The sequence below is a fragment of the Brachionichthys hirsutus genome, chromosome 6 (genome assembly GCF_040956055.1).
Source record: "Brachionichthys hirsutus isolate HB-005 chromosome 6, CSIRO-AGI_Bhir_v1, whole genome shotgun sequence".
NCBI classification, from domain to species: Eukaryota; Metazoa; Chordata; class Actinopteri; order Lophiiformes; family Brachionichthyidae; genus Brachionichthys; species Brachionichthys hirsutus.
The window spans coordinates 5,966,058-5,991,992 of record NC_090902.1 but is presented as its reverse complement, the minus strand read 5'-3'; the positions used below and the strand labels follow the sequence as shown (position 1 = coordinate 5,991,992).

General features: G+C 42.5%; 5 protein-coding genes across 7 annotated transcripts; 1 reads left to right on the top strand and 4 right to left on the bottom strand.

Moving 5' to 3' along the window:
• Positions 1–209: 209 nt before the first annotated feature.
• On the top strand, positions 210–1,358 carry prss23 (serine protease 23). The gene has a single exon (XM_068740545.1). It carries the CDS (start codon positions 210–212, stop codon positions 1,356–1,358), a length of 1,149 nt encoding a protein of 382 aa, XP_068596646.1.
• A 665-nt stretch (positions 1,359–2,023) lies between these two features.
• On the bottom strand, positions 2,024–6,903 carry cfl1 (cofilin 1). The gene is made up of 4 exons (XM_068740252.1): positions 6,804–6,903; positions 3,528–3,838; positions 3,374–3,450; positions 2,024–2,941 (listed from the first exon to the last, which is right to left on the bottom strand). The coding sequence occupies exons 1-4, from the start codon at positions 6,804–6,806 to the stop codon at positions 2,829–2,831; spliced, it is 504 nt and encodes a 167-aa protein (XP_068596353.1). The 5' UTR covers positions 6,807–6,903; the 3' UTR covers positions 2,024–2,828.
• Positions 6,904–8,372: 1,469 nt separating this feature from the next.
• atl3 (atlastin 3) lies at positions 8,373–14,002 on the bottom strand. The gene is made up of 13 exons (XM_068740086.1): positions 13,799–14,002; positions 13,022–13,156; positions 12,789–12,893; positions 12,667–12,717; positions 12,347–12,403; positions 12,160–12,252; positions 11,923–12,061; positions 11,670–11,797; positions 11,532–11,588; positions 11,387–11,458; positions 11,128–11,319; positions 10,748–10,987; positions 8,373–10,156 (listed from the first exon to the last, which is right to left on the bottom strand). Exons 1-13 carry the CDS (start codon positions 14,000–14,002, stop codon positions 10,094–10,096), a joined length of 1,536 nt encoding a protein of 511 aa, XP_068596187.1. The 3' UTR covers positions 8,373–10,093.
• Positions 14,003–16,774: 2,772 nt separating this feature from the next.
• Positions 16,775–19,616, bottom strand: si:ch211-145o7.3 (forkhead box protein N2). The gene is made up of 4 exons (XM_068740686.1): positions 18,999–19,616; positions 18,411–18,532; positions 17,387–17,442; positions 16,775–17,103 (listed from the first exon to the last, which is right to left on the bottom strand). The coding sequence occupies exons 1-4, from the start codon at positions 19,614–19,616 to the stop codon at positions 16,775–16,777; spliced, it is 1,125 nt and encodes a 374-aa protein (XP_068596787.1).
• Positions 19,617–21,123: 1,507 nt separating this feature from the next.
• yif1a (Yip1 interacting factor homolog A (S. cerevisiae)) lies at positions 21,124–25,109 on the bottom strand. 3 transcript variants are annotated; one of them, XM_068740295.1, is made up of 9 exons: positions 25,049–25,109; positions 24,618–24,669; positions 24,115–24,364; positions 23,355–23,454; positions 22,772–22,850; positions 22,630–22,687; positions 22,398–22,553; positions 22,145–22,238; positions 21,124–21,753 (listed from the first exon to the last, which is right to left on the bottom strand). In XM_068740295.1, exons 2-9 carry the CDS (start codon positions 24,646–24,648, stop codon positions 21,595–21,597), a joined length of 927 nt encoding a protein of 308 aa, XP_068596396.1. In that variant the 5' UTR covers positions 24,649–24,669; positions 25,049–25,109; the 3' UTR covers positions 21,124–21,594. The 3 variants fall into 3 exon arrangements, with proteins under 3 accessions (XP_068596396.1, XP_068596394.1, XP_068596395.1); XM_068740293.1 differs by having other exon boundaries at positions 23,355–23,459; positions 24,120–24,364; XM_068740294.1 differs by having other exon boundaries at positions 23,355–23,459; positions 24,120–24,364; positions 24,931–25,076.
• Positions 25,110–25,935: the final 826 nt, after the last annotated feature.

Below are 25,935 nucleotides of genomic sequence, written 5' to 3'. Positions count from 1 at the left end.
AGTCCTTGTTGCCTCACCTCGCCACACGACTCTCTGGCTTGCGTCGCGCCTCAGAGCGAGTCCGGGTTTACGTGGGGATAGTTTCGTAAGACTTTTCCACACTTCTGTTCGTCGTGAAAGTGTCGGAGTTCACGTGCACGCCGGCGGTTAAGCCCTTCTTCCCACGTGTGTGACTGTTCTCTGTCTTTGCAGCGCACGCCATCGCCGCCATGACGCCACGTGACACCTCCTTCCTCACTTACCTGCTGCTGTTTCTCCAGCTGCTCCCCCCCATCGCCCGGTCCTTTCTGCATCCTCCTCCCCGCCACCACTCGACCGTCCGCATCCCCACGCTGATCCCGCATCCACCCACGCCTCTCATCCGCTCCCGCTTCAGTGCCCGCGCTCGGCCGGACTTCAGCACTCACTGCGACTCCAGCTGCTTCGACCGGGGAGGACGGGGGGCGCGGCGGGAGCAGCTCCGGGAGGACCTGGCTTTCGAGACGCTGTACGCTGACGGATCCCGCACTTTCACCACTGTAGGTGTGGAAGACGGCGAGGAGTTTGACGTGTACGCGGATCGCCTTGCTCACCCTCCACAGAGGAGAGGAAGCCACAGACGCGTGAGGCGGCAGATCTACGGCGCCGACGGACGCTTCAACATCCAAGGTGACGACTTCCTATTGGACTACCCGTTCTCCACGGCCGTGCGGATCTCCACCGGGTGCACTGGCGTTCTCGTGTCTCGGCAGCACGTCCTCACTGCGGCCCATTGCGTGCACGACGGGAGGGATTACGTCAAGGGAGCGCGGAGGCTCAGGGTGGGCTTTTTAATCCCTCCGTCCATCAATGCCACTAAAGATGGCCTCGGGTCTGCCAAGAAGCCTCTGGTGCGCTGGATGAGGGTGAGACGCACTCGTGTGCCGAAGGGCTGGATCCACGGCCCCCAGGGGACCAGCATGGATTACGATTACGCCCTGCTGGAGCTGCGTTGGCCTCACCGGCGGCCTTTCATGCACCTCTCCGTGGCCCCCGCCTCCGATGACTTGGCAGGGAAACGCATCCACTTCTCTGGCTTCGACAGCGACAGGTCCGGGGAGCTGGTGTACAGATTCTGTCCCGTGGAAGGAGAATCCAGCAACTTGATATACCAGCACTGCGACGCCCGGCCCGGTGCCAGCGGCTCCGGGGTCTACGGAAGAGTGTGGGATCATGAATTAGGCCGCTGGGAAAGGAAAGTCATCGGCATCTTCTCTGGACACCAGTGGCTGGAGATAGACGGGGAGAACCGGGATTTCAACGTGGCGGTACGAATCACCCCTTTGAAGTTTGCCCAGATCTGTTACTGGGTGCACGGTAACCGTCTGGACTGCGTCTAGGGCTGGGGGGGGGGGGGGGGGGGGGGCAAACTGATGGAGAGAAAAGAACCAGGAGAGATAAACATCCTGCAACATCCAAAGGGTGAAAGAAAATACTCCTGGTGTGAACAGTGTGTTTCATGCTGTGGATAAAAGATCTGTTCTGTCTTTATTCCCTTATTTTCTCCTCACTTTTCAAACTTTGGGGAAACGGTTCTGATTTTTTTTAAATAGCTCTTTAGAGGCCATCCAGGTTTGGATTCAGAAGGCAGCGTGGGCTGCAGACAGATAGTTAACTTTATTTTAGGAATAACGCGTGATATATTTTAATAAAGAGATTTTAAAGAGTTTGTGTCCCGAGTTTGACTTTTCCTCCGAAGTGATGTTGGGGCTCCCCTCTGTGGCCACGATGGGTACTGCAGCAGGAAAGGACGAAGCGTCACATGCTTTTATTCGTTTGGTAAAAATTAAATTTAGAATTACATCATTTTCCTAAATACAGCAAAATATTTCAAACACGGCAAACCTTTGATTCTAAATTTTTGTGCAATTATTTGGGTGTCTTCTCTCGGTCTTGCATTACAGTAAATATATTTTGGTTTTATGGTAAGAAAAACGTGTAATTGTGGAACGCATTTAAAGCATGTCACCAGCAACAAAGAGAGCAGAAAGAGCCAAACAAGTCAGTAGTTTAGTGCTTTTTATTAGAGATAAGGAGACGATACAAAACATCAACCATTCAAATCAAGTCTCAACTCTGACCGCTCGTCTCTCAAAAACACATCGCTTCCCATCAATCCTCCAGTCAGGAGGATCCTGTGTTTAACAAATACAAGCAATGCCATGGATCTCTGACCAGGAAACGGGAAAAAAAATTATTCAGTCAAGTTTTAGGATTTGCATTTTTAATAAAGGGAAGAAGAAAGCAGTAACAAAACAAAAAATATAATTTATATTCATAACCGTGCTCCCCCAGATAAAGTTCTGTTACATCAAGTGAATCAGATTACTTTCCCTCGTCTCAACTACTCGCATGTACAAAACTTAACTAGAAGTTTGGACAAAATGAAACCCCCAAAAAACAGTAGGAATGATTGATCAGAAATCAATGGAAAGCTAAGCTTCTCCCTTTCTTTATCCCCCTGCAATCAGTCAAACAGAACCAGGAAACGATCACAAACATGAACAATGTGTATTTAAAATTTAGCATCCTTCCGTCTTAATGTGTTTCTCCTTAGTGCGAGTTCCGTTCTGTACACACCCATGATGTTGCGTTAACTGGAATGACTGTCTGCATTTGCCGAATTTTGTTTACTAATTTTTTTTTTGTCCTTCACTCTACCCCAAAGCCACCCAAAAAAAGTCTCAATTGCTGCTGGTTCTGCTTTTGCCCCTCTCCGAACCAATCTGGAATGATGAACAGCTAAACCCAACGGATGTGTCTGAAAGGCCTCAACAATCGAAGCCGGGAGGGGGGGGGGGGGGCAGTATTTATATAGGACGTCCTTCCAGGCTGACTACTGACGAGCCACCAAGCTTCTCCGCCAGGGTGTGCCGATCTTTGAGGTCCTCCAACCCATTCACCTGCCACTCATGCTTAATACCTGCAGGGGGGGGGGGGGGGGGGGGGGGGTGACAAAAATCATACTGGAATTACAACGATGCACAAGTTTCAGAAATACTATCTTAAAGTATTCTAGCTTTAGTGAAACACTGATAACAGCTTGTGCTTCCAGTCGGATGCAGTAGATACACGTCACCTGACAAAGGCTGTTGGACTTAGCATAGTAGCATAGTAGCATAGTGCAGAAAAGCGTGTCAGGAACAGCTAATGCGAGGGAGAGGAGTCACTGCAGCTTCTGAGAGGCGCTTTGAAGGTGAACCAAACGTTAGGTCGTGTTCCCGACCACTAAAGCAACGCGCTACGCGCTGCACCGGTCCGGAGCAGTGTCCTCTGGGTCTCGGATAACTCTGTGTGCGTGATTCGGTTCCAGCCATGGATTATATGTGCTTAATGCTGGCTTTATGCCATTTACCTTCAAATTTCCTCTTGATTGCATCCTTTGAACTGGCGTAAATCATCTTGCTCTTCAAGGGGGCAGAATCTGGAGCCCTGCAAGGAGAGGGGGGGTTATTTGATTTAAACATCACCTCGACGCCTCGTGAACTCTTCGATAGCCGATAGCTCACCAGAAGATAAAGACCAGGTCCTCCTTCTTCGTCTCTTTGGTCTCGTACGTGGCGTCGTACAGGGCGTAGCGGCAGTCACCCGGAGGAAGCATCTTCACAAAGTGCTCGTAGGGATCCTGGACGGTGGTTCCCACTTGACCGATCAGGATCTCTTGTTCTTCATCCAGAACAATACTCTTCAGGTCTTTGCTGAGGCAGAACAGAATGGCCTTCTTCCTCTTCTTCTTCTCTTCCTCGTTTGCCTGAGCCTTGCGCACCTTCATATCGTTGAAGACTCTAATCACATCATCTGTAACTTTCACACCAGAGGCCTGCGGAGAGGACAGCCATTTGAGTGCGTTATATTTACGGTTTAATTCCGGTTCAATGTGACTGAATATCTGTCGATTTTGGGTTTGATGGACGCTTCTTACAACCATGGGAGGGGGGGGGCTGTCCTAAATCAACCTTTAATACAACAGCCAATGAGAGCAAGAGGAGTGACCGACACAAAAAGCTTTTGATAATAGATAACGACGTAATCTTTAACAATCTTAGACTGAATATTCGAATTTATATTTTGAGCAGGATCATCTAGCATGCGGGGAAAAAGCCTCCGGATGAAGATATCACCAAAGGATTGATTCAAAATAAACTGAATGGGGCAGAATCTGCGCCGCTATTCATGATTATATTAAACACTAATCAATAAAGCGTTATTCCATTACCTTCACCAACATTAAAAATTAAACAAGATTCCTTCAGCCAACCATTCAACCCAAAATTGATAGTCCTCTACTCCAGTTAGTTCAGTAATGCAGTTTTTGTATGATAAAAAGGAAAACTGTTAACTCAATATAACAGAAAATAATGTTTAATTGAAAACTGACAGACTCTCACATTCACAACACTGAATGATCAAGTCTCTTGAAGCCTTTGAAGATACAAATTCACTGGTTTAACCAGGTTTTCAAAAATGGATATTTGCTGGCTTGAATATCAGGACTCAAGTTACCAAAGAAATGATCGCCCCCAGAAAACAGGAAGCTGCAGCTCTACTTTAGCATAGCTCTGTCTGAATGAGGTTTCACCAGGTCGTAAGTGTCGACTTTAGCAAAGTAAATTCAACTAACTCAAAGCTTGAAGACCTGACAGTGCGACATGATTATCCTTATGAGGCACACTGATAGAACGCGAATACTAATATGCTCTGAAAACAGGTGCGTCTCAGTTTGTCACATTACGATCCATGTGACTCTACCATAACGACGGCCGTGTGGGTGAGGGTGCGGTCAGGAACTAAGTGTTTCGGTACAGGGTTCGCTCAAAGACAATGAGGCTTCTGTAGAGACACGGTGGCTCCTCAAACCCACTGAATCAGCTCCTCTGACTGCTAAAACCAGCCCATCACAGGAAAACGCTGTCTCAGGAGAAAATGGAAGGAAACGTCTATATATCGGCCCAGTAACGTGTTAGAGGGGGGGGGGTGGAACAATGGAAAGGAAAGAATGGGACAGGAAGGAGAGGAAAGAGGAACCTAGCTGCAAAGCAGCGCCGTGTGTTTGCTCAGGGCGTAGAGAAGAAAGCGATAAGAGAATTTCACTAATAATTAACCAGCAAACCAATCTGCCCACTTCCTTAATCCCACTTCAATAAAAAACAAACTGTACTTGATATGTTCTTGCAAATTACCTCAAAATCTGCTTCAAAAATATTTCAGGGATACCAACTTCCATACATTTGCAATACAATGGCACATATTTGTACTGCCTTCGCCCTCCATCACAATGCTAACATGTCACTATGAATACATGTTTCACACAAACAGATTATTCCCTCTAAAAACAGCATTTCTAGTGTTTCCACCAGCTCAGTCCGGCTGACCTGCTTCAGCCCACTTCCTGGTTTTTGCTGCTCTAGTGGGAAGTTAAGGCCAGCCGGCACTCCTTTAGCTTCTACTTTATCTAATCTCAACCGCTGATACTTTGTTTTACAGGAGACATGGTTCAAGTGACAACACCAATCTAGTCAGTCCAATTTTATTCTGAAACAATTAAAGATCGGATGAATTACCGTTTTAGAAAGGACTCTGCAATGGTTCGCCAAGGACTGATTTGATTGATGCGAGGCTGTTAATTATGAAAAGTCAACAACAAAGGAAAGACAGACATTAAAATTTGTATTGCAGCTATGCGGTCGTAGCATGATTGTGTTTTTAGGATCTGCGTTGCATCCGGTGCCCTTCCACTTCCGTTACTTTTGTGACAACGCATTAATTATTTGAAAGAAATCGATCTGCCAACTCCCAAATGTCGAAAACAGTGCATCTTTACGGCTGTAAATGAAAAACAACGAAAGATGCGCAACCCATGTGATTGATATCGGAAACAGCGGCCCGCTAGCCTCGCCCGCCGTTAGCTTTCACCCACCGAACTGCATTGCGTAACCGCGACAATCCCGACAAACGTCTACTTCGGTGCGACTGACACATGTCGTCGTGATGACGTGTCGAATTACAGTAAAACAAATCGAGTTGCAATTCATTCGACAAATATTTCGACACCAACTAAAATGGGTCTTTGCACCAAATTCAGGGTGGGGCCACGAACGCAGCGTACGCGCACATGTTAGCGCTAGCTTGCTATATAAGGACATTCCTGGCCGTTCGTCTGTCAATTCATTAATTTTGTGTCAGAGGTTTAACTTGTCCATCTAGTATAAAAGTGGTTTCGTAATTGACTTTTTTATTCATTTATTTTTAATAAACACGAAGACCACCCGAGTTCACGTGTGCTGCTAGCGGACCGTTACGGACAAAGAGCAAGGAAATCACGGCTAGCGCCATCCGACCCATAACGGGCGTCATTTTCTTTGCCTCTGCTAACGCAGCTAGTTCCGCGAACAATACCGCTAGCATGCGAGCAGCTAGCCCGAGGCGACGCTGCACCTGCCAGCCGAACGCTACGCCGTTATTTGCGTGGGAGCACCGCAAATAACAGGCTACAATAATCTTGCAAAAAATGACTGCAGCTAAATTCAAGTGTAATAAATGTACTATTTTAAATCTAAACGCACGACTGGCTGCCTTAGCCTTTCGCACAGCGACGTCGTTGGCCGCCTAGCACTGGCGCTAGCCGCGGCACAAGACCGGTTTCCTAGGTTTGATGCCAAAAGTATTCAATGACCGATTAAATAAACACAAATTCACCAATAACCTCCATAAATCTATAGTTTGAGGTTACATTACTGTCGAAATAGCGGCATTATACGGCGTAATAAAGACTACAGCGGACCTACCATTGCTGCAGCTCTTAGTAGGTCAGCGTCTGGTTAGAAATTGAATGGACAATGACGATGAATTGTCGTGCCCGCTCGCACACTGTGTGGATACGCGACGTGAACGCGCCTGAAAGCGCGGCGCTGGCTCCCTCAAAAAGAGTTGCGGCGGTTAACCGACGTGCACTCCCGCTCGTGCACGTCGGTTAACCGCCCTCCGCTTTGGCGTTTGATATATTTAATTAAACTACTTAATATATTAAATAATGAAGATAAATAATAAGATATTTAATTCGATATTCTATTCCCATTATTAGCACAAAAACGGACGCACCATTAGTGCTTTAATAATATAAATAAAAGATGGCGGTTCAAGTTTATTGATACGTCCTTTATTATTGTGACATTCAATTACACGATGAATTGACAACCACAACCTTCACTGTAATTTAACCGACGTTTCAAAATGGATGCTATTAATTATCACCCTTTTAATTGCGTGATGACTGATTCGTGCTGCTCGACATTCAGCAGCAGCCATAGCGGAATTCTTCCCTCCCTCTCTCCCCTCCCCTCCGAGCGGTTTTTGTTGAACTCACTTCCAAATATGGAAGCGAACGGTGAGCGGCCAGTGCACGCGCCTCGCTCACAGCGCGAGGGCCGGGGCCCGACGCTCATCACCATATATGGAAACAAGGAACACGAAATTCGCTGGAGCAGATTTTTTTTCGTGTGCATGGATGGGAGAGAGAGAGAGAGAGAGAGAGAGGAAGAAAGAGAGCCTGTGTGAGGATGAGGAGAAGCGGTAGACTTCCAGGCAATAGGCAGCGAGGAACAGAAAATGAGGAAGGCAGGGAGAAATGATGCTGCCACCACAACATCACAGCTGAGGACACAGCGGCCATGCTGGTTTCATAAAAAAAAAAAAAGAACAAAGCATTTGAATGTACCTCGGTTCATTAATTTATGTTTTAAAAACAAAACTCCGGGTACTGAAAACTCATATCAAACCACCTCGATTCTATATCTACTTAAATCCATAAAATACACATTGGGAGGAGGAATAAATGTATTTGTACACAGTATGTTAACAGAGATGGGTAGAAACATGGCAGTACCACGACTATGTAGCTGGGAAAATGCAAATTCCAAATCATTCAAATTGATTTTAAGTATCTGTGAAAGGTCAGATGTCACACTTGCATTTAAAATAGATCTGTTCCAGTCTTTATGCAATATCACATTTTTCTCATAACAAAGTTCTGATGATAAACTCATGATCCAAACTGGTAGGAGAACATTTCCTGGGTCGTGGGACATTATTCAGGACGAGGAACGTCCAAATAAAGGCATGTTACCATAGCGACATCAAAATGTGCACGATGCCAACAGAACAACTCATAGTTTTACTCTTCCTACTGTACATTAGGCCCACTACTGTATATATGTTTTGATAGAATATAACTAGGATAGTTTAAACAAAATAAAACACATTTTTCATACTAGTACTTCATTGTTCAATGACGAGGCCTTTATCTGAATGACCTATGGACAGGTGAAAGAATAGACGGGAAAGTGACACAACCAGTTTCAAACTTTTTATTTGTTCTCTACGAAACAGCATTTCTCAAGGCAAGGCCACGATTGCTCTGCAGATGATTACATTTGTTATTAATACAGTATTGCATGCATTCTTTTCCAATTTTGGACTGAGCTGTGTGCACAAAGCACCAAAAAGGAAGGCTAGTGCAAGAGTAAGTATTTGTACAACATCCCAAAGTGTTCTGCTCCGGTGAAATGGTACAAACATGGAATGTGCAAAAAGAGTTGAAAATGATCAATCGTCTCATATCTTTCATTTTTCTTTTTCTACGACTTGTACTCACATCGTCATGGCTTTTATTTGTGTTTATTATAATTCCTGAAGCCTTGCACTTTGTTAGTAAGTTAAAATGGAGTCAAATTACTTGTTTCTATGCGTGGCCAATAAAGCAGAGTCTAAATATATGTATATAGATTATTTTTCAAAGTGCACAATGCAAAAATCAAAAGGGGTTAGGGTTCTACGTTTGCTCTCGAATCACGCATTAAATCTTGTCGCTACAAAAAAGCAAATACTCAGCATTCCGCCTCGCAATGTAACATTCCATGAAAGAATCTATGTCATCATCATACAAGAGATTTAGGGAGTAGTCGACTCCTTATTTCATTGCCTGGATCATTCTGAATTGGCCTAAGGAGGAATTATTTGAGCAAAACAAAGCTAATTTTACATTTAATACATTTTTTTGAAGTTATATATCAGAATTTTAATGGAAAATAAAAACACTACAGTGATTTAAATGAACTATTTCAGAGCAGCCAGATCATAAATGTCAACTCTATGAACTGCCTCACGGTGAGTTGGAGCTGAGAGCAGATGCTACAAATGGTCCCTGAAGCTGCACCAACATGCCGAGGCTCTTTGACGGTTACTGGATCCACTGATCTGTTTGTGCCGCTACTTAAAGCCACTTATTTTACGTAGGTTTCTAGAAAAACTGTAATATTTAAAGCTAATTAAACTGAGCATCACAATAGCATCTTATCTTTGGAAATTGTACAATTTTGCAGATTATATTTCACCGCTTGAGTTTAATATGTCGTATCAAATCCAAAAAAGTTCAACACATTTGCATCATGGAATAAAGACAAACCACTAAAAAAAAATAATGAAATGAAACAAAACTTGCATTTAAAGCAGCTTTCAGAACCCATTGTACTATATAGAAAGTACATCTTCTCTTCCAATTACTATGAAGTAACAGTTCACCCATCTAGAAACGCTAATTTATGACGCATAAGGAAAAACAACAAACAAGAATGTAATGTCTTTAAGGCAATAAGTGGGATGTATAGTAACGCAGAGTGTGTGTAGAAGCTTGAGCATTAAAGCTAGAAATCACCCTGACTCCCTCCGTCTCAGAAATATACAACCAAACAAGACGCATTCAGTTTAAATAGAAAATGTAAGTGTTGTATACGTTTAAAGGTAAACATAGACTTGTCAATGGAGACCAAATGTAAACTTGAAAATAAGTAATCGATTAGAGGGCTTGAGCTGTTTTACATCCTGCTTCAGTGAGTCCAGTCAGCACTATAGAAGCTTGGACAGGCAGAGTAACGGACTGAATGCAGCTGCTGCTGCGCTGGCATCATGTGTTTACCTTGGGCCAACGTAGTTTGGCTTCGTGCTGCTTGTAACGGGCGGCCTGATAAGGCGTTGTGTGTGTGTGTGTGCTTGCGTTCAGGATCACGGCGTTTCAGCTCCTCTAACTGGACTTCTTCAGGTCAACAGTGCTTGCACTTCTTGACTTGTTCATAACCACAGTGGCCTAAAGAAAAGGAGACAGAAAGGAAGACGCTGTTTGGCTGCACACAAAGAATATTTCCTTCAACCTATGCTTTCCACTTCTGCTTCCACGCGAGTAGGCAGAGTGATCTTCCAGAGTTCTCCGCGTGACCCCCCCCCCCCCCCAAGGGCCGTTAATAGAGCATTTAGCGTCTTCTTGTTTTTTCATTTCTGTTCTATTGGTATTAAACGCAGCCGATTTCAAATCTGTGGTTTAGCTAATTAAAGGAAATCGCTTTCCAGTAACAATTACAGAATTTACGTTACGCAGAAGGGGTTGCCAGTGAGACGAATATTATTAGATATATGTAAATCTATGGGCAGAAATAAGGAGAGATAAATGAACAACTAACCCAATCCTTCAGGGGGTGATATAAAACTTCAAATCCTTCCTGCGTAGCTTGAAGCTTCTGTGTCATCTATTTGCCGGCCATGTTTCTCCACTACTTGGACTCACTTAAAAGTCATTTTTCTATCCCTAGAACTGCTAATTACACTTTTGTACTTCCCATTGATGACTCTTGAAGGTATGCGCGTTTGAAACGGTGGTTGCCACCAGCCCCATTCCTCTCACCTGCTCCAGGACGACGCCTGCAGCCTGGTCAATGGCTCCTCCAACAGTCTGGTACTGACCGGAGTAGCGAATGAACGTCCAGATCAGCATGGACATCATGACCACACCCAGAGCACAGTCACAAACCAGGGCAAAGGTCGCCAGGCCAACGAAGAGAAACACACCCGACAGCACGTAGAGGAGGCACACCAGGACAAACAGCACCGCGGGCGTCCGGAAGGCGCTGAAGAGATTTTTTGACTTAAATAAAGAGAAAAGCAGAAAATTAAGAACATTTTTCAAATGATATCGCTGCCATAAACAGCAATGCATGCAATAATATATTTATTTTTATATTAGTGAAGTATTTTTGAGAGTATCGAGTATCGAGACGCCTTCACCTCATTGTGCTTGCTGAGCGACTGCCACGTTTCCTCCAGCTCCGTCTCCAGCTGGGCTTGGTAACGGTCGCAAAACTCTTGCCCTCCCATCTTCTTGGTCGAGGAGAAGGTGTGAAGAGCCTCTCGCAAGTAAAAGTTGTGTTTTTCCCCCAGCGATTCGGGAGCCACGTACGGCAAGTCTCCTCCACACACCTCAGGAAGGAAACAAACATCCTTGTAAGTCAGGCTCATCTAAGTTGAAGACTTTTTCCACGCCCACCTTCTCCATGTTCTTGTTATACTGATCTTTGGCTGTTGCCACAGCAGCCAGGTTATTGGCCTCTGCTGTCGCCTGGAGAAAGAGACATACGTTAGCAAGTCAAAGGGAAATAACAGCCATTTGCTCAAAGCTAATCCTGCAGTACCATGAGCATCGTCTTTGGCTGTGGCAGGTCTTCTCCCTGGTAAATCTTGATGTAAGCCTGGTTAGACAGGAATGAAAATGTGAGGGAGGAAAGACTAGCTTGATTTTACCGAGTAAACTCCGAAGGAAAAGAAGCTACCTTGAAAAACTCGAGCATGCCTCGGCAAGTGACTTTGTTTCCATTTATTTCTTTCTCAGCCAGGCGATCCGGGTGCAGCAGCTTAGGAATCAGGCTCCTCAGCTGCTCTTTGAATGGGGGTGCCACATCTAAAACACATGGATGCACCCAACAACTTAACCCAGCAACGCCTTCACACTGGTATTGTGTAAAAAAAAAAAAAAAATCCAACCTCAAAATAAGAAGAACTGAATGGGAAAATTGAGGATCCTACCGATAAGCTGCCCTTCAAATGAAGGGCTGGTAGCGACCTTCAGCCCGGGGTGGGGCAACAAGAAGCAGGAGATTTTGGTAAAGCAAGAATGGATGTGCTCCCTCACAGTCTGCAGCTCCTCGTGTTGGGCCTCCTTAACCTTTAAAAAGCAAGTTGTAATCACACATCAGCATGAAAGTTCAGTGAAGTGTTTTTATTCTAGTTTGCTAGATCACCAAGAAGAGCGCTGATTGGTACCTGCAACCGTTTGTCCAAGAACTCATTCCCTCCTTTGAAGCCGTAACTGTACTCGTAAGGAAAGCTCCAGTCTCGGATCAGGAACATCAAAGACTGTTGGGAGGACACGAAACGTATCGAAATAAAAACAACAACGTTGAAGCGTCGTCTCCAAAAGCAGCAACGATACATCAAGGATTTCGCTTACCTGAAAGGGCTTCAGGAAGATCTCATCCATGGCGAGGCGACCATACTCTGTGAACAGCTGAGGAGGAGGAGGAGGAGGAGGAGGAAGCCACGATGTGAAGGAATACAGAGAAGTTACACAAACACTTTTCTGTCAGAGGTGGAAAAGCTATTATAAAAAGGTTTTCATGGCCTTAGGATTGAATTAACGCTAAATCATTTTGTCGTAAACTTCATCTTCAGTGGAAATACTGAAACACATTTCCACGCCAAACACCAAAACTGTAGTTTCTCATCAAAATACCATCAGATTAACTCCCATCGTAAAAAATGTAAACAGACCTGAAGTTGCTGCAGGTCGTCCTCTTGGATGTTCTGAGACAGATTGTAGATCTACGAACGAGACATAAATTATAATGAGGGTCGTGACCTATCGGCGTACCCGTGGTCCTGAGCTGGGCCACCTGTATGGAGCTGGTCATTGTGCTGAGGGCGAAGATGGTGGCGCAGTCCTTCACGGTGGACTGGGCATCGAAGGCTCCCTGCGTGTCCATCAGCACCACCGCCACCTACAGGAGCAGAGGGGCATTACGCACGCCGGTGTATGACAAGGTTTGTATAATAAAAGAATAAAGGACACATTTAGATTGATCATAGGATTGAATACCGACCCCGCGTTAAGAGATTGAGCGAGTACCTCTGTTCCATCACTCTTTACGACAGGAAAGACTTCACTCCACAGCTGGATGCCGGTTGTCTCTGGTTCTGAACCCCCCCTCCAAGAAAATCCAGTCAGTTTCTCATCATCACAACCCAGCCAGTCTTCATCGTCCTGCAGAAACAGAGATTACAGTCTCAGTTTCAGCCATTATAATGCTATTATAATTATTAGAGTGGGACACATAAAGGGCAGATTCTTAAAGTCCTCAGATATCTTTTTATGTGTGGGGGCTCATTTGACAAGAGAGATCTTACTAGGGATTGGTTAGATCAATGTATCATTGCTATTTTTTCCCCCAAAAATTAATTTTCAGACGTAAGATTTAAAATAAAAATCCATCCAGTATGACCAAAATTATATGTTAAAAACTGCTGAAAACGGCTGTCCTACAAAAACACGAACAAATTAAAGTAAGAGAGAAGAAGTGGAGTCTATGCTAACCCTTGGGTGTTAGCATAGACTCCACTCCTTAATGCAGACGATCACTAACTCCTCCTAACGTCTGTTCAGTAAACCCGTTAGTTCACATGTTAGAGCTGGGCGGGGTATCAGGGTGGAATGACTCTAAACGTGTTTCATTCCAGCCACAGATTATCTGTTTAATTTCTTGACCATCACACCTTCCGGTTCTGGACAGAACCACTGCCTGTGACCTCCACGACAATATTTCATGGATCAAAAAAAAAAAAAGGCCCCCATTAGGTGATACAGAACGATATGGAAAACATACAATGACATTGTAGTGTAACTTACCTTTCTGTACATGTAGCGGAGCATGAAATCCAGTATGAAGCTCTTTCCTTTTCGGAAGGCTCCCGCCACAGACAGCACCACCACATTCTTGTCTCGGACCTGAGGAGCCAGCAGAACCCGAGCCAACGCCTCTGTGTCCAACGCGAAGGAGTGGTCCTCCTTACACACCTTGACGATCTGAATTGGGCCTGGTTCAACCGCCATCCCGAAGAAGCGTTGGTGCCTGTGAATAGCCAAGTCCAAAAAGTTTGGGCGGAAATAATATTTAAACTATTTTAGGACTGTAAAAGGTAATTGTATTTCTTTCATCTGTGGTTGCAAATGATTAAAAATGTCCCAAAGTGAAAACCAAACGTATAAACAAATTAAAATGACAAAAAGTATCGAATAACTTGAAGTTTTTTGAAGGTTTCGACTAATCGACCTGAACAGAGAATTAGTTCATTCAAATTTTAATCATATCTTGATAGAGTTATTTGTCAATATTTATAATAAAAAATATAAAAACTTTTACTTTGCAAGGATTTTGTTGTTTTGTGTTGGCCGGCACAGACATTTCACAAGAGAATTCATAATTCATGAAGAATTTGAAAAAGGTTTCTCTGGCGTTTCAAATGTTGCACATTTTTCCATCCTTAGAACAGAAAGCGTTCAGAAATAAACAGCAGTTGAATAAGACTAAAAAGGGAAAGTATTTCCAACTTTACCGAGCCATGGGAGTTTTTTTTTTTCTTTTTCTTTTAAAATATACAATGTTGTAATAATCTCTAAAATAATTCTCATGGCTGGCCTGCAGCTATTGGATTTAGCATTCTTTATTTGCTCCAACAGAGTTCATTGTTCTCGCATCCACTCTCACCAGACACCTCAGAAGGTGTGGCAGTTACGGCGGCATTCCGTGCATTCCGTGCAACGTGCGAACAACCTGCAGACTGAACACGATGTTTGATGTTTGCTGTTTTCTGTGAGCAAATAACAGCTTGAGACAAACCTACAAGTAAAAATGGAGCCTCTACAATCAACGTCGCGTCGTTAGTTTAGCGTCGAAAACAACCACGGCGCTCATTTTGGATGCATTTTTAGTAACTGGGCGAGTGCGTTGCAGCTTATATTATAAATTAACCTCGATATAGTAAAAAAAGCAAACAAAAAAAAAAAAAAAATAACAGCTCGCCTCCGAACTGAAGCCCAGAATGCGCAACTTTACTGCGACTACGGGCGTGTTCTGCGTGCTTTTAAAACAATAACAGCAGCAAGCTAACGCATTAGCGAACGTTGTAGCTACTTGCATTAGCTCTCGTTTCACACACTAACGTTACCTTTGATGTTTCAAACGGCCTCGACGAAGTATTAAGCGAGTCGAAGGCGACGGTCCGGATTTCCTCGCACTGGCCCGAAAACAAAATATGAGAACTTTTTTTTTTCCACCTCGAAACAGACAGTTCCGTATTCAGCTCGCGTAATGTTTGGGAAATGTAGTTCTGCAATGACTTCGTTCGGGCGCCGCAAGCCTGCCGATGAACTACATTATCCAAGACAGCCCGCTGTGAGAAGTTACGAATACGGAACTAAAAAATGATGCTATTTAGTTAGTTTCTGGGGAAAAAAAGACGAAGACACAGCAACGGGCTTTTGATTGTATAATGGACGTAAATATGTAGTTCCGTTGTTCCTCTAAGGGCCTAATAATAGTCTCATCAGGAATAATCTTCCGTATGAGATGAAAATACCCGAGTGTATTCGAAAAGATTCTTCATGGCGACACAAACAAAGGCAGAAATAAACACAACATCAGTGCACAAAAACAGAATGACAAATTTTATTTCGCTAGAATACAAAACCACATCTACAACTTTTAAAGTTAAAATTTAAAAACAGAAATTCAGTGTACTCTGAAAGCAAAACGATTTAAATGGCAGTACGTTATACGCCCCCCCAGGACTTTTATATAACTAGTCCTAACATAAACGTTGTAGTTTACTTTAGTAGATTATTTAAATGTACCTAGTTGTTGTTTTTTTTGCACAGAAAACTAATTCAAGGAATTAATAATAAAACTAGTTAAAACAATCTGTGGTAGACATTAATTAGACATACAATTGTGCAGCGCTTTCCCCTTGTTCGAGTGCACTCTACAATAACTATGTTATAAATATATTCATATAAATTATTGGATTATTATTTTTCAACATTAATGCATTCCTCGTACGGTAACTAGCAAAACAAAAGGAAAATATATCAATTTCCTTGAAGAACGTGTAGGTAAGACATTATATTTAAACAGCAATCACGTGAAAATAACATTTGTCAAACTACAAAAGGTTAATTTCACTTAGAAAACACATAATAAAAAACAAAGACATACTTCTTCTTGAGTTGGAAGCAAACCTTACACCCCTGAGAATGAAATCAATATTTTTTAAAAAGTGGAAAACCTTGGAAATTCCCTTGTAATGAAGACCATACTCTTTTAATACTTGAAAATCTCCTCCCATACTTTTGTTCTTGTGTTTAATTTGAACATTAAACTCCCATTACACTTTCAAAGGCATCAGAGAACAACGGGCCGATCCAGTTTCTGCATTGAAAGTGCTTGAATACGTGTGAATATTATCCTAACCTCAAAACGTAATATATTTTCCATCTAAAATAAGCCACGGAAGTTGATTTGCAAAATATTGTAGCGATCGTGAGGGCCGGTCACTAATCTGAATATGAGGCGCAATGTATCATGGGAGTTTACTGGGTTGTGCTTTTGGCACCATGAGTGAGAGGGGTGTTGCGTTCAGTGTTCTCGACTCCAGTGCGGTTCTTCTCCCTGAGCTCGCTACATTGGTGCCCGGCCACTAGGGGGCGATGGCGCCGTGGTGCGTCTGCTGCAGCGGCCTGCTGCACAATATCATCGCCGCGTCCGTTAAAATGTAGAACTTTAAAACATGAATCCTCATGATTCTCCTCCCAACGCGAGGCAGAGCTTTAACATCCGCTGCCTGCGAGGTCCAGCAGAGAACCAGCAGCCTCCTGGGCCTCAACGTCGAGCTGCAGGATCTCCACTGATTCCAGGTCCAGTTCCACCTCGCCCGGCAGCACCAGATACTGATGAGACTGGTAATAGTGAAATTCTATGTACCCGCTGTCTGACAGGGGGTCTTTCTCCAACTGCTGGTATTCCACCGACTCCATGGTGACAAGCTCCTCGTGGTCCAAGGTCAAAGGGCAGAGTTGGTTTTCAGAGAAGATTGAATCATCATTGGTCAAGGTATGTGGAGAAGTCGTGGAGAGGAGGAGGGCCTGAGAGAGTGGATCTACATAAGAAAAAAGACATAAAAAATAGAGAGGTCAAAGGGTTAAAGAAAAAACACTAGGGGACTAGGCTAGGCTATTTGCTGGGCTACCATTGCAAGGAAAGGTTGTTGCCATGACAGAAGAATACAAACACAAGAAGAACGCTGTCTGCTGAGGAAGCAGGTAATAAAAGTCACTGATAAAATACTCTAGACTGAAACAAATTGATTAAGGGTGAAATATTTCACTGCTGTGCTTATTAAGTGAAATGAAACCGCTTTGAGTCTGATTACCAACACTGACCTGCAATTTGAAAAGTGTCAGACACGGCAGGCAGCCCAAATTCAGCGCCGTCCAACCTACACGACAGGAAAGGATTCACAGAAACAGTTCAGAGTTCAGTTCAGCAGCACGATCCAAAGGTTAAATTATTCAGAACGACCCCGCTCTTTAGAGCCAAATCCCTATTTCAGGGATCAAAATTATTTCGTTACAGAAAAACAAACACAAATATACTCTATTTAATACAACTAAAAATACATTTAAGCAGGAGTCAAAGACCAAGTCTTCAGATTGCGTGTCTCGTCCAACCACTTATCAAAAGATTCAACATTATTGATTCAAAAAAAAAACTTTTAAAAGCAGCTAATTTCATACATGAATAGTTGGTGGCTGCAAATATTTTTGTATTTTACTACATTTAATACTTTATCAATATTATCTATTTTCTATTTTCCTCAACTATTTCATCATGAATACTCAATATTGATAAAAAAAAAACAATATTAGCAAAAGATTGATCCATTTCAGGTAGCCAGTCGTTTTCATCATCCAGTATAACGCCGCTTCCAAAAAAGGATGCGACACTGTAAAAAAAGGTTAATTACAAACGGGTTGTTTTAGTTTCTACGCCCGAGGGCTCATCCCGTACGCACAACAGTCGTGTTTGAACATCCTTAGCTGTGAATGACTCTCTCGGCGATGCCCCATAAACAATCACAATTTACCAATTAGCCTTGTTATCTGTCGAATTTCCCAAGTCGGGTTCAAGTCTTTAATAATAGACGCTCTTTCGTTGGCCCCTTTCCAACTTGTCTGAAATTCAATGCTGGCACATTTACAACAATTAGTGATGCGACCTACGACACAAACATTCTCATTAATTATTTTGTGTCATTAAGGAGCGGCTTGTTTCTTACTTATTTATAATATTAATGTATAATAATAAGTTAAGTTTAATATTATTTGTTTTTTTTTTAATTGCTGATGCTAGAAAGTTGTTTGTTTGTGCCCCTGTTCCGCGTGTGAACGGTGCGATTCTACTCACAGTGCAGGCTTATTGATTAGGTTGCTGTTGGTGCTGTGAAAGCTGTGGGTCTTCCTCAGCGTCGCGATGAGTGCTGGACGATACTCTGGACACACACACCAAAGCGACCCCTTCCCCACCGACTACACGAATACACAAAACAACGGAGACGTTAAAACCGTAATAGTCCGCACAAGCACATTAGACCTGAACAAAAACAACACGCTAGACCGGGGGGGGGGGAAACTTTTTGACTCGCGTGGAATTTCGTTGTGTGTTTGCAGTATAAAAAGTCTAAAACATAATGACAATAAAAAGATAATCTTAAAAAGGTAAAATGAATGAGGTTTAATTCTAATAAAATATTGAGATATCATTTGGACAAGTTCGGCGGGCCGGATTAAAAACCCCAAGGGGCCACATATGGCCCCCGGGCCGTAGTTTGCCCATGACTGCGCTAGACGATGTAAAAACATTAACGCGTAATACTTTCCCCCGAAGTAATTTGCTGAAAGATTGATGCTTTTATATATGGATGCTTGACCCTCTGTCCTATAGTAATTTATTTAACCCTTAAAAGACCCAGTGTCCCCGTGGTAACAGAGTCACGTCCCCCACCTGGCTCTTGTCCCTCTGAATGCGACGGAAGCTTTTGCTCAGGGACAGGTTGTGCCTGACAGAGTTCCTCCAGCCTCCAGAGGCCGTCCTGTAGTAGAGGAAACTGTTCACAATCCAGTCATAGATGTCTTTCACTGGAAGCCTCTTGTCAGGCGAATCTTCTATCGCCATGAAGATCAGACAACTGAAGGAGTACGGTGGCTTGGACGCGGCAGCAGGAGGAGGATGGGCAGGCAGTGAGGACTCTAAGTGAGGCAGTGGGGGGGGTTTTGTGAGAGGCTGCAGAGGTAGCAGGTTGCCCCTCTGATGCAGCCAGCTGAGGCAGGTGAGGTCATCTTGGTCTGAGGCGTTGCCCGGGATGAGGTGCTCCGTGTTCGGCCCTTCAAGGCACTGAGTTGCTACGCAGTGTGAAAGAGGAGAGGACGGGTGGATGGACTCAGCCGTTGCTGGAGAAAGCGAGGCAGGGGATGGGGGGGATGAAACGGGCACCAGGGGGAGTGAAGCGCAGGCGTTCCAGCCGCTCTGTCGCGGTGAGGAGAACGGCGGAGACGCTCCGAAAGACGTTGGACGTGGCGACGAAGGTGACGGCGCGAGAAAACCGGTCTCCATCTTTCCAAGGTAGAGCCTCCAGGGTGATTCAGCTGTGCCACTGCAGGAATGAATGGAGGTAAGAAATCAGTCAAATAAATGAGGTTTAAAGGCGAGCACCAAGGAATGAAGTCAGGAGCCCAAAATACCTTCGAACAGGTTAGACATAAACAACTCTAGATTCACCATGGTAACACCATAATGAAGAAATACATAAATAAAAAATATTATTTTGTAATTTAACTAGTTTCATCCGATGTTTTGTTGTATTTTTCAAAATAATACAGTGCATATAGTTGTTGTCGATATGATTTGGAGTTTGAAATAGAGGAACTTGTTATGTTTATATATTATGATAAATAGGGGTGGGATTAAATACGTTTTCTCCTTCCCACTCCCTTTCAGGCTGAATTGACTTATTACTTATTACTTATTGTTTAAATGTGGCTAGTGCGATGTGGCACGGGTTGTTTTGTTTTGTTTGCTTTTTGTCATTGCCTGAAATAAATAAATACCTAACCTAGCCTAACCTAATGTAAAAAAATTAAATGAAAAAAATGTTGGGTTGAAAAAAGTGATTCAGTTAAATGTTAGCTATCCGTTTAGCTCTGATGGGCATCGATCAAAGTCCAGCGTAGTCGGTCTCCTAAAGCCATTTTTGCTAGCATCTATACAGATACAAAGTTTGTGCTGGCGTCGATTTAATGCGTTTAACAAAATAATAATTAAGTTATTGTATGCAAATACGAAACTCGTAGTTTGTGTGCGATTCCACATGGCTCTGCAAAGGAGTCCGCCTGGGAAATGGCGGAAGAATATAAAGTTTCATCTCGTAAAGAAAGCCGCGTTTTCCTCCCATTCGATGACGATAAACACTTTTAACCGGTTACTCACCAGAGCGATAACTCAGACCCGATCTCCTCTCAGTGTCCGGAACGCGTTGCTATAGAATTAAATGTGACATTCGAGCGTTCAGACTCGAATCGGAGTCGAACAGCCCTCTGCTTCTGGTGCTCTGTTGCCGTCGGAAGTTTCCATGGGAACGACATGGACGCTTTGAAAAGTGAACGCTCCCGGGCGCGCGCGCGCCGTACAATCGCTCCAGCGAACACTAGAGGGCAGTAGTGCATAATAAACACTCCCACCCCCCACCACCGAGGAAATCCGGCGAGGCAGGAGTGAAATGGTGGGCTGAAGAAATTATCCCTTCAGTAAGGTGTAAAAAATAAAAATAAAAAACACACACGGTTTTTAAAATGTACACCAATAAAGAAATAAGCAAAAAATAGATTTTCTGTATAGAAGTTTAAATTATTGAACCTTGCAGTACCAACACATTTATGTCTGTGGGAGGTTATTAAACTGAAGTCATTACGAAGGTGCTGCTCAGTTATTCAACCACATATGAAAGAGAAAGAATCGAAATAATTAATGAACAAAGAGGAAATATCAGATAGCACAAAAATAAATCAGAGATTAAATACTGGGATCAATAAGTCTCAGAAACTGGTCAATATTATATGCACAAAGCTTAATTTATTTTTTTCTAAAAAAAATAAATTCAAACATATTTTGTCAAAGGCAGATAAATAAAACCCAGGACTTAGAAGATAAAGGAAATAAATGCAGCACATTACCATACCAAAAAAGTGACACTCCAATCATATGTGTAATGTGCTTTTCTACTTTGTGAGGTAAATACTGCAAAGCTTCTACATTTTAAGTAAAAGGGAAACTTACTGATCAAACACATGACATGATGAAAATCTGTTTTCAAAGTAAGGTGGCCAAGAAATAAGAGTATGTCACCGTTACCGTGCACTCATTGCAGAAGAGTACAGACTTCCACTGCGTTTATTTAAACCACTTCATCATTAACACGTCCATTTGAAAAGCTCAACACTGGAATTCAACACTCCGCATGTTTTGTGTTTTCCAACAAAACAGCATACAAGGGCACTGAAGAACCGCGTTGTTCGGCTTATAAAACCCCTCGTGGTCACCTGACCAAATGAGCCGTTAACCAATATATAATGATTGGCTGAAAGAGCGCGGTAGCCACGGTGATATAAAGGCGGAGTTGCGGTTTGGCACTTGGTCCGGTTCCCATGGAGTCGGAAGAGAGAGACGGGAGGATCTTCATCTTCAGAGATCGAACCTATGAAGACAGCGACATTATTCAGAATGTAATCAAAGCAAAACAAGTAAGAAAGTCACAACGCTGATTTGATTCACAAAAAATTCCAGATTTTGGGAAACATTGATTTTCTTGAGTTAAATGACTAGAGCTCCTTCATGTCTGTGTGAAAAATCAATAGTTTTGATCTGATAATTATGCTGGAATTATATTGAATAAGAAGTTTATTCTAGGTTTTTCTGATGAGTGATAAATGTATTTTTTACGAACGCGTATTTTTTTTTTCTATACAATATTTTGGCTCAAGAGTAAAACAAACGACAGGAGTGCAATAAATACACTTTTCAGATGGGCTAGAGATCAGTTATCATTGATCATTTGTTTTTGTAATATTAAGGCTGACGATACTTACAATGAAAAACATGAGGGCGCAAGAGAACCATGCAAGGGCCACAAAATAACCATCAGTGCCAAACAGCAGGCCGCACAAGATTGTAAAGATCATCCTAAAAGGAGACAGAGGGTCCACGTTACTTTTGAAATAAGTGATCAGTTATTCACAAATATTTGGATATGACAAATACAATTGAGCTTTGGTCTCAAAGTAGCAATATTTAGTCAGAAAAACGAAATAAAATTGATCCTAAATATAACAAGGCATTTACCCAACATATTTGTATCCACTGTAGGCAATGAGGTCAAAGGTCGAGAGGTCGCTGTGTACAGTCAGCAGGTACAAACTCAACATCATCACCAAGACCTCGATGATGACCCACACCAGGGCGGTACTGGCACACAGTCCAAGAACCTCTGGGCTGAACCTGAGCATCAACACAACACACATTCTTTATGAGGAATAGTCGACAGGAACATGTTTACTGTGATCGAGTTACTCACCGTTTCTGAATGCCGAGGGCCATCCCAGCGAGTAAAATGTAAGTAATGAAAGCCATTGCTATAAGACAATAAACACAATCATAAATACCCAGGACTGCAAAATGTTATAATACTGATCATTTAGTATTTATAGAAAACTGACTTGGGATGTAAAGATCAGGCGCATTCACATCCTGTCTGGGAGTCAGTGGAGTGTCCCGGTGGTAGCGAACTTCCCAGTCCTACCAAGAAACAAACACAACGTTTGTTGTTACTTTCAAATACTACTACTTGTCTGTAGTCGGATGTGAAGACATAAAATCAATTCATTTACAAAATGGTAAAAACATTTCCCAAGGAAGCAAAGAGCTCCGTGATTTGTGATCAGGCCTTAATAAAACATGAATAACTCACACAATTACGACCACCCCATAATGGGTGTAAATATTAAGACGCATTACATGGCACTTGGGTACGGACAGTAAACGCTACTCGATCCTGCTTCTGTGAGGAGAGCACACATTATCAGGGTACGAAACGTTTAGAGCAGCGACTTCATTTTACAATCTGCATAAGTTGAGAGCTGTGTGAATTTACTGGGCTCACAGCGCTCATGAATAAAACAAGAGGAGTGATTAAATGGCTGAAAATAAGATACCAGTTTACTATCATGCAGTCTTGAGATGATGAAAATGTTCTGTTTTGTTCTGTATGTCGATGGAATGAAAGGGTCTGGCTTATTTTACCTGATGTGTATATGGGAACATGAGGATCATAAGCTTCTTCAAAACATATCTTGTGTCCACAGCAAAGAAGTATTTCAGCTTGTTCACAGACATGAACCGGCTGAACTGAAAGGTAAAAGCGCAAATGTTATATTCACAAAAGAAGAGTGACATCCTGCCAGATTAAAAAAAAAAACACGGTCTGTGTCGTTGCCTTTGCTAAAGGAGGCCGTGACATCAAGTCTACGTACTTTGAGCGTCAAGCACGTCAAGGCTGCCAATCCAGTAGAACAACAGTTTCATTCGTGGCGTCAATGAGTAATACTTTTATTTACGTAGTTATTTAATCCTGACCAAAGGAATTTACTGTTTGATTAAATGACGAAATGGATCAGAAAAATATATGTTTGAATGAAACCTGCCCATTAAGAAAATACAAAGAAAATCCTACATTATCTTTCCAAGTTTGTGAATGTAAAGAGGCTCTAAATGTGATTAAATCTGACCAATAAAGATTGGATAGGTGCTAAAAATCAAAGTACAGGAGACTGCACCTGGTGTGTGCAGAAAAACTTTACGCAAACAACTTGTTGATTAATTTTTTGAGACAAAAAAAAAAAACTGAATGACATAAAAAAAATTGCATGAAAGAAGAATTTGTTTTCTTTGAGAGTTCGGAAACGAATCGCTCTATATTCCTGTTCAGACGCAGGTCTTACAGCTCGCGAGACTCCAGACTGTTACCGGCACATTTAAATGTGCGTGCTCGACGTTGTCCCACCTCACCTCTTTGTTAACCATGTCCTTCCCCTGGTTGGCTAGAGAGGAGCCGTACATCATCGCTGCATTGGCCATTGGGTCAGTCAACAGGTTGTTCACCTCAGCACCCCCCTGCATGTCATTGGTGTGTCCTCCCATACTGTAACCAGGAGTGTAGTATCCTTGACTGCTCATTGCCAGGGATGCAGAACTGGTGTCTTCAAACAGGATGGAATCGGATGTGGGGGGGGCAGCACGGGCTCTTGGTTTAGCTGGGGAAAAGACGGACTTTATGGACTAAGTGATGGCAATTGAACATCTGATAAAATATAATATTCACTTGATTATAGGTCACCGTCCACAATATAAACTGATAGAGATCTACATCCTAAATGATCATTTTACATGTCTTAAACAAGATATAATATAGGCCCAAGTGGGCCTTCATTGCTTCAGAAATAAGAAGCTGACTAACACTGGATACTTTTGCTTGATTTTACATACATGATTCACATTCCCACTTACTTGCTCTGTACCCATGATGTGGCAATTCCATTGCGACGTCCGTTTACGTTAGCTTAAAATAATAAAAACAATGAGACGTGATTAACTTATCTCGCTTACGTGTTGGTTAATTTATATATTTAGTGAACGTTATAGAAGGCCACTGGTGAGCTAAATAACCCACGCCGGTATTAGATAACGACTCATTTCCAAAGCACCAAATAATGAGATATTGCCAAAGCTTATAACACATTTATGCTAATGCTTATCCTGCTAGCTTCCTAGCCACAGGAGCTAAGCTAATAACATATTTTCTATACGCGTTCACTCATACCGTGCAGATGAAGACAATATATTTAGCAGTAGCATTTAAAAATCTTCATACGAGTAATCCAAGAGGTGAGTTTGTTATTTTTTTCTTCTATTTAAATAACGACTGAACGCTCACTCACCACAACAGCTAACGGTGCTAGCTAGCTACGTGGCTACGGTGCCGTCGGGGTTGATCCCGCCCACGGCCGCAGCGATTGGTTGACTTCAGCGTGCCTGCGTGGCAGAAAACACAGTTCAGAGTTCAACGTTACACAGTTCAGAGTTCAACGTTACACACACGCGGATGTTATTAAACCGCAAATGTAACGTTTTAGGAAGCCATCTGACCTGAAGGATTACACAAATTCAATGCATTTAAACAGTCAACTAATTTGAAAATCGCTTTTCCTTTTGAAAAAACGTTTTGCACCGTTTTCATGTCTTCGGTTTTGTTTCTGAAGATAACCAGTGATATTAAATATTATAGGCAAATATAATATTTTTTACTTTTTAAAATAAGTTTTGCACTCATGACTTCAAATTTTGATTAAAGGCCAGTGCATTTTTCTATTGAGCAGTACATATTTACATTAAACCCCGACTATCCAACTTTTTATTTACATAATCAAGGTACCGGTATTTGCTTGGGACAGCACTTAAATTTGTGTATTGATACTTATTAGGCTGTGCATCTTTATTGTATCTACTTTATAATTAGTTTTACTATTTTATATATATAATATAAAAATGCAAATGCATGTGTCTGATTGTACACATCAGGGTTTTCAGGGGGGAAAAATCTAAATATTAAAACTTATGATGTAGAAGTGTCAAAACCCTAAAAAGCCAAGCGTGTCAAACATGATACACTCAGCTTTAAAGGGTTAATAGACATTACTTCAAAATGGGTACTCCTACTTCACCCCTGTTACTTTCAAGGCTAATGCATCTATACTACATACAAGCTGACAATAAATTATACATTCTATGATGTACTTACTGCAGAAAAGGAGTTGCAGTGAGAACA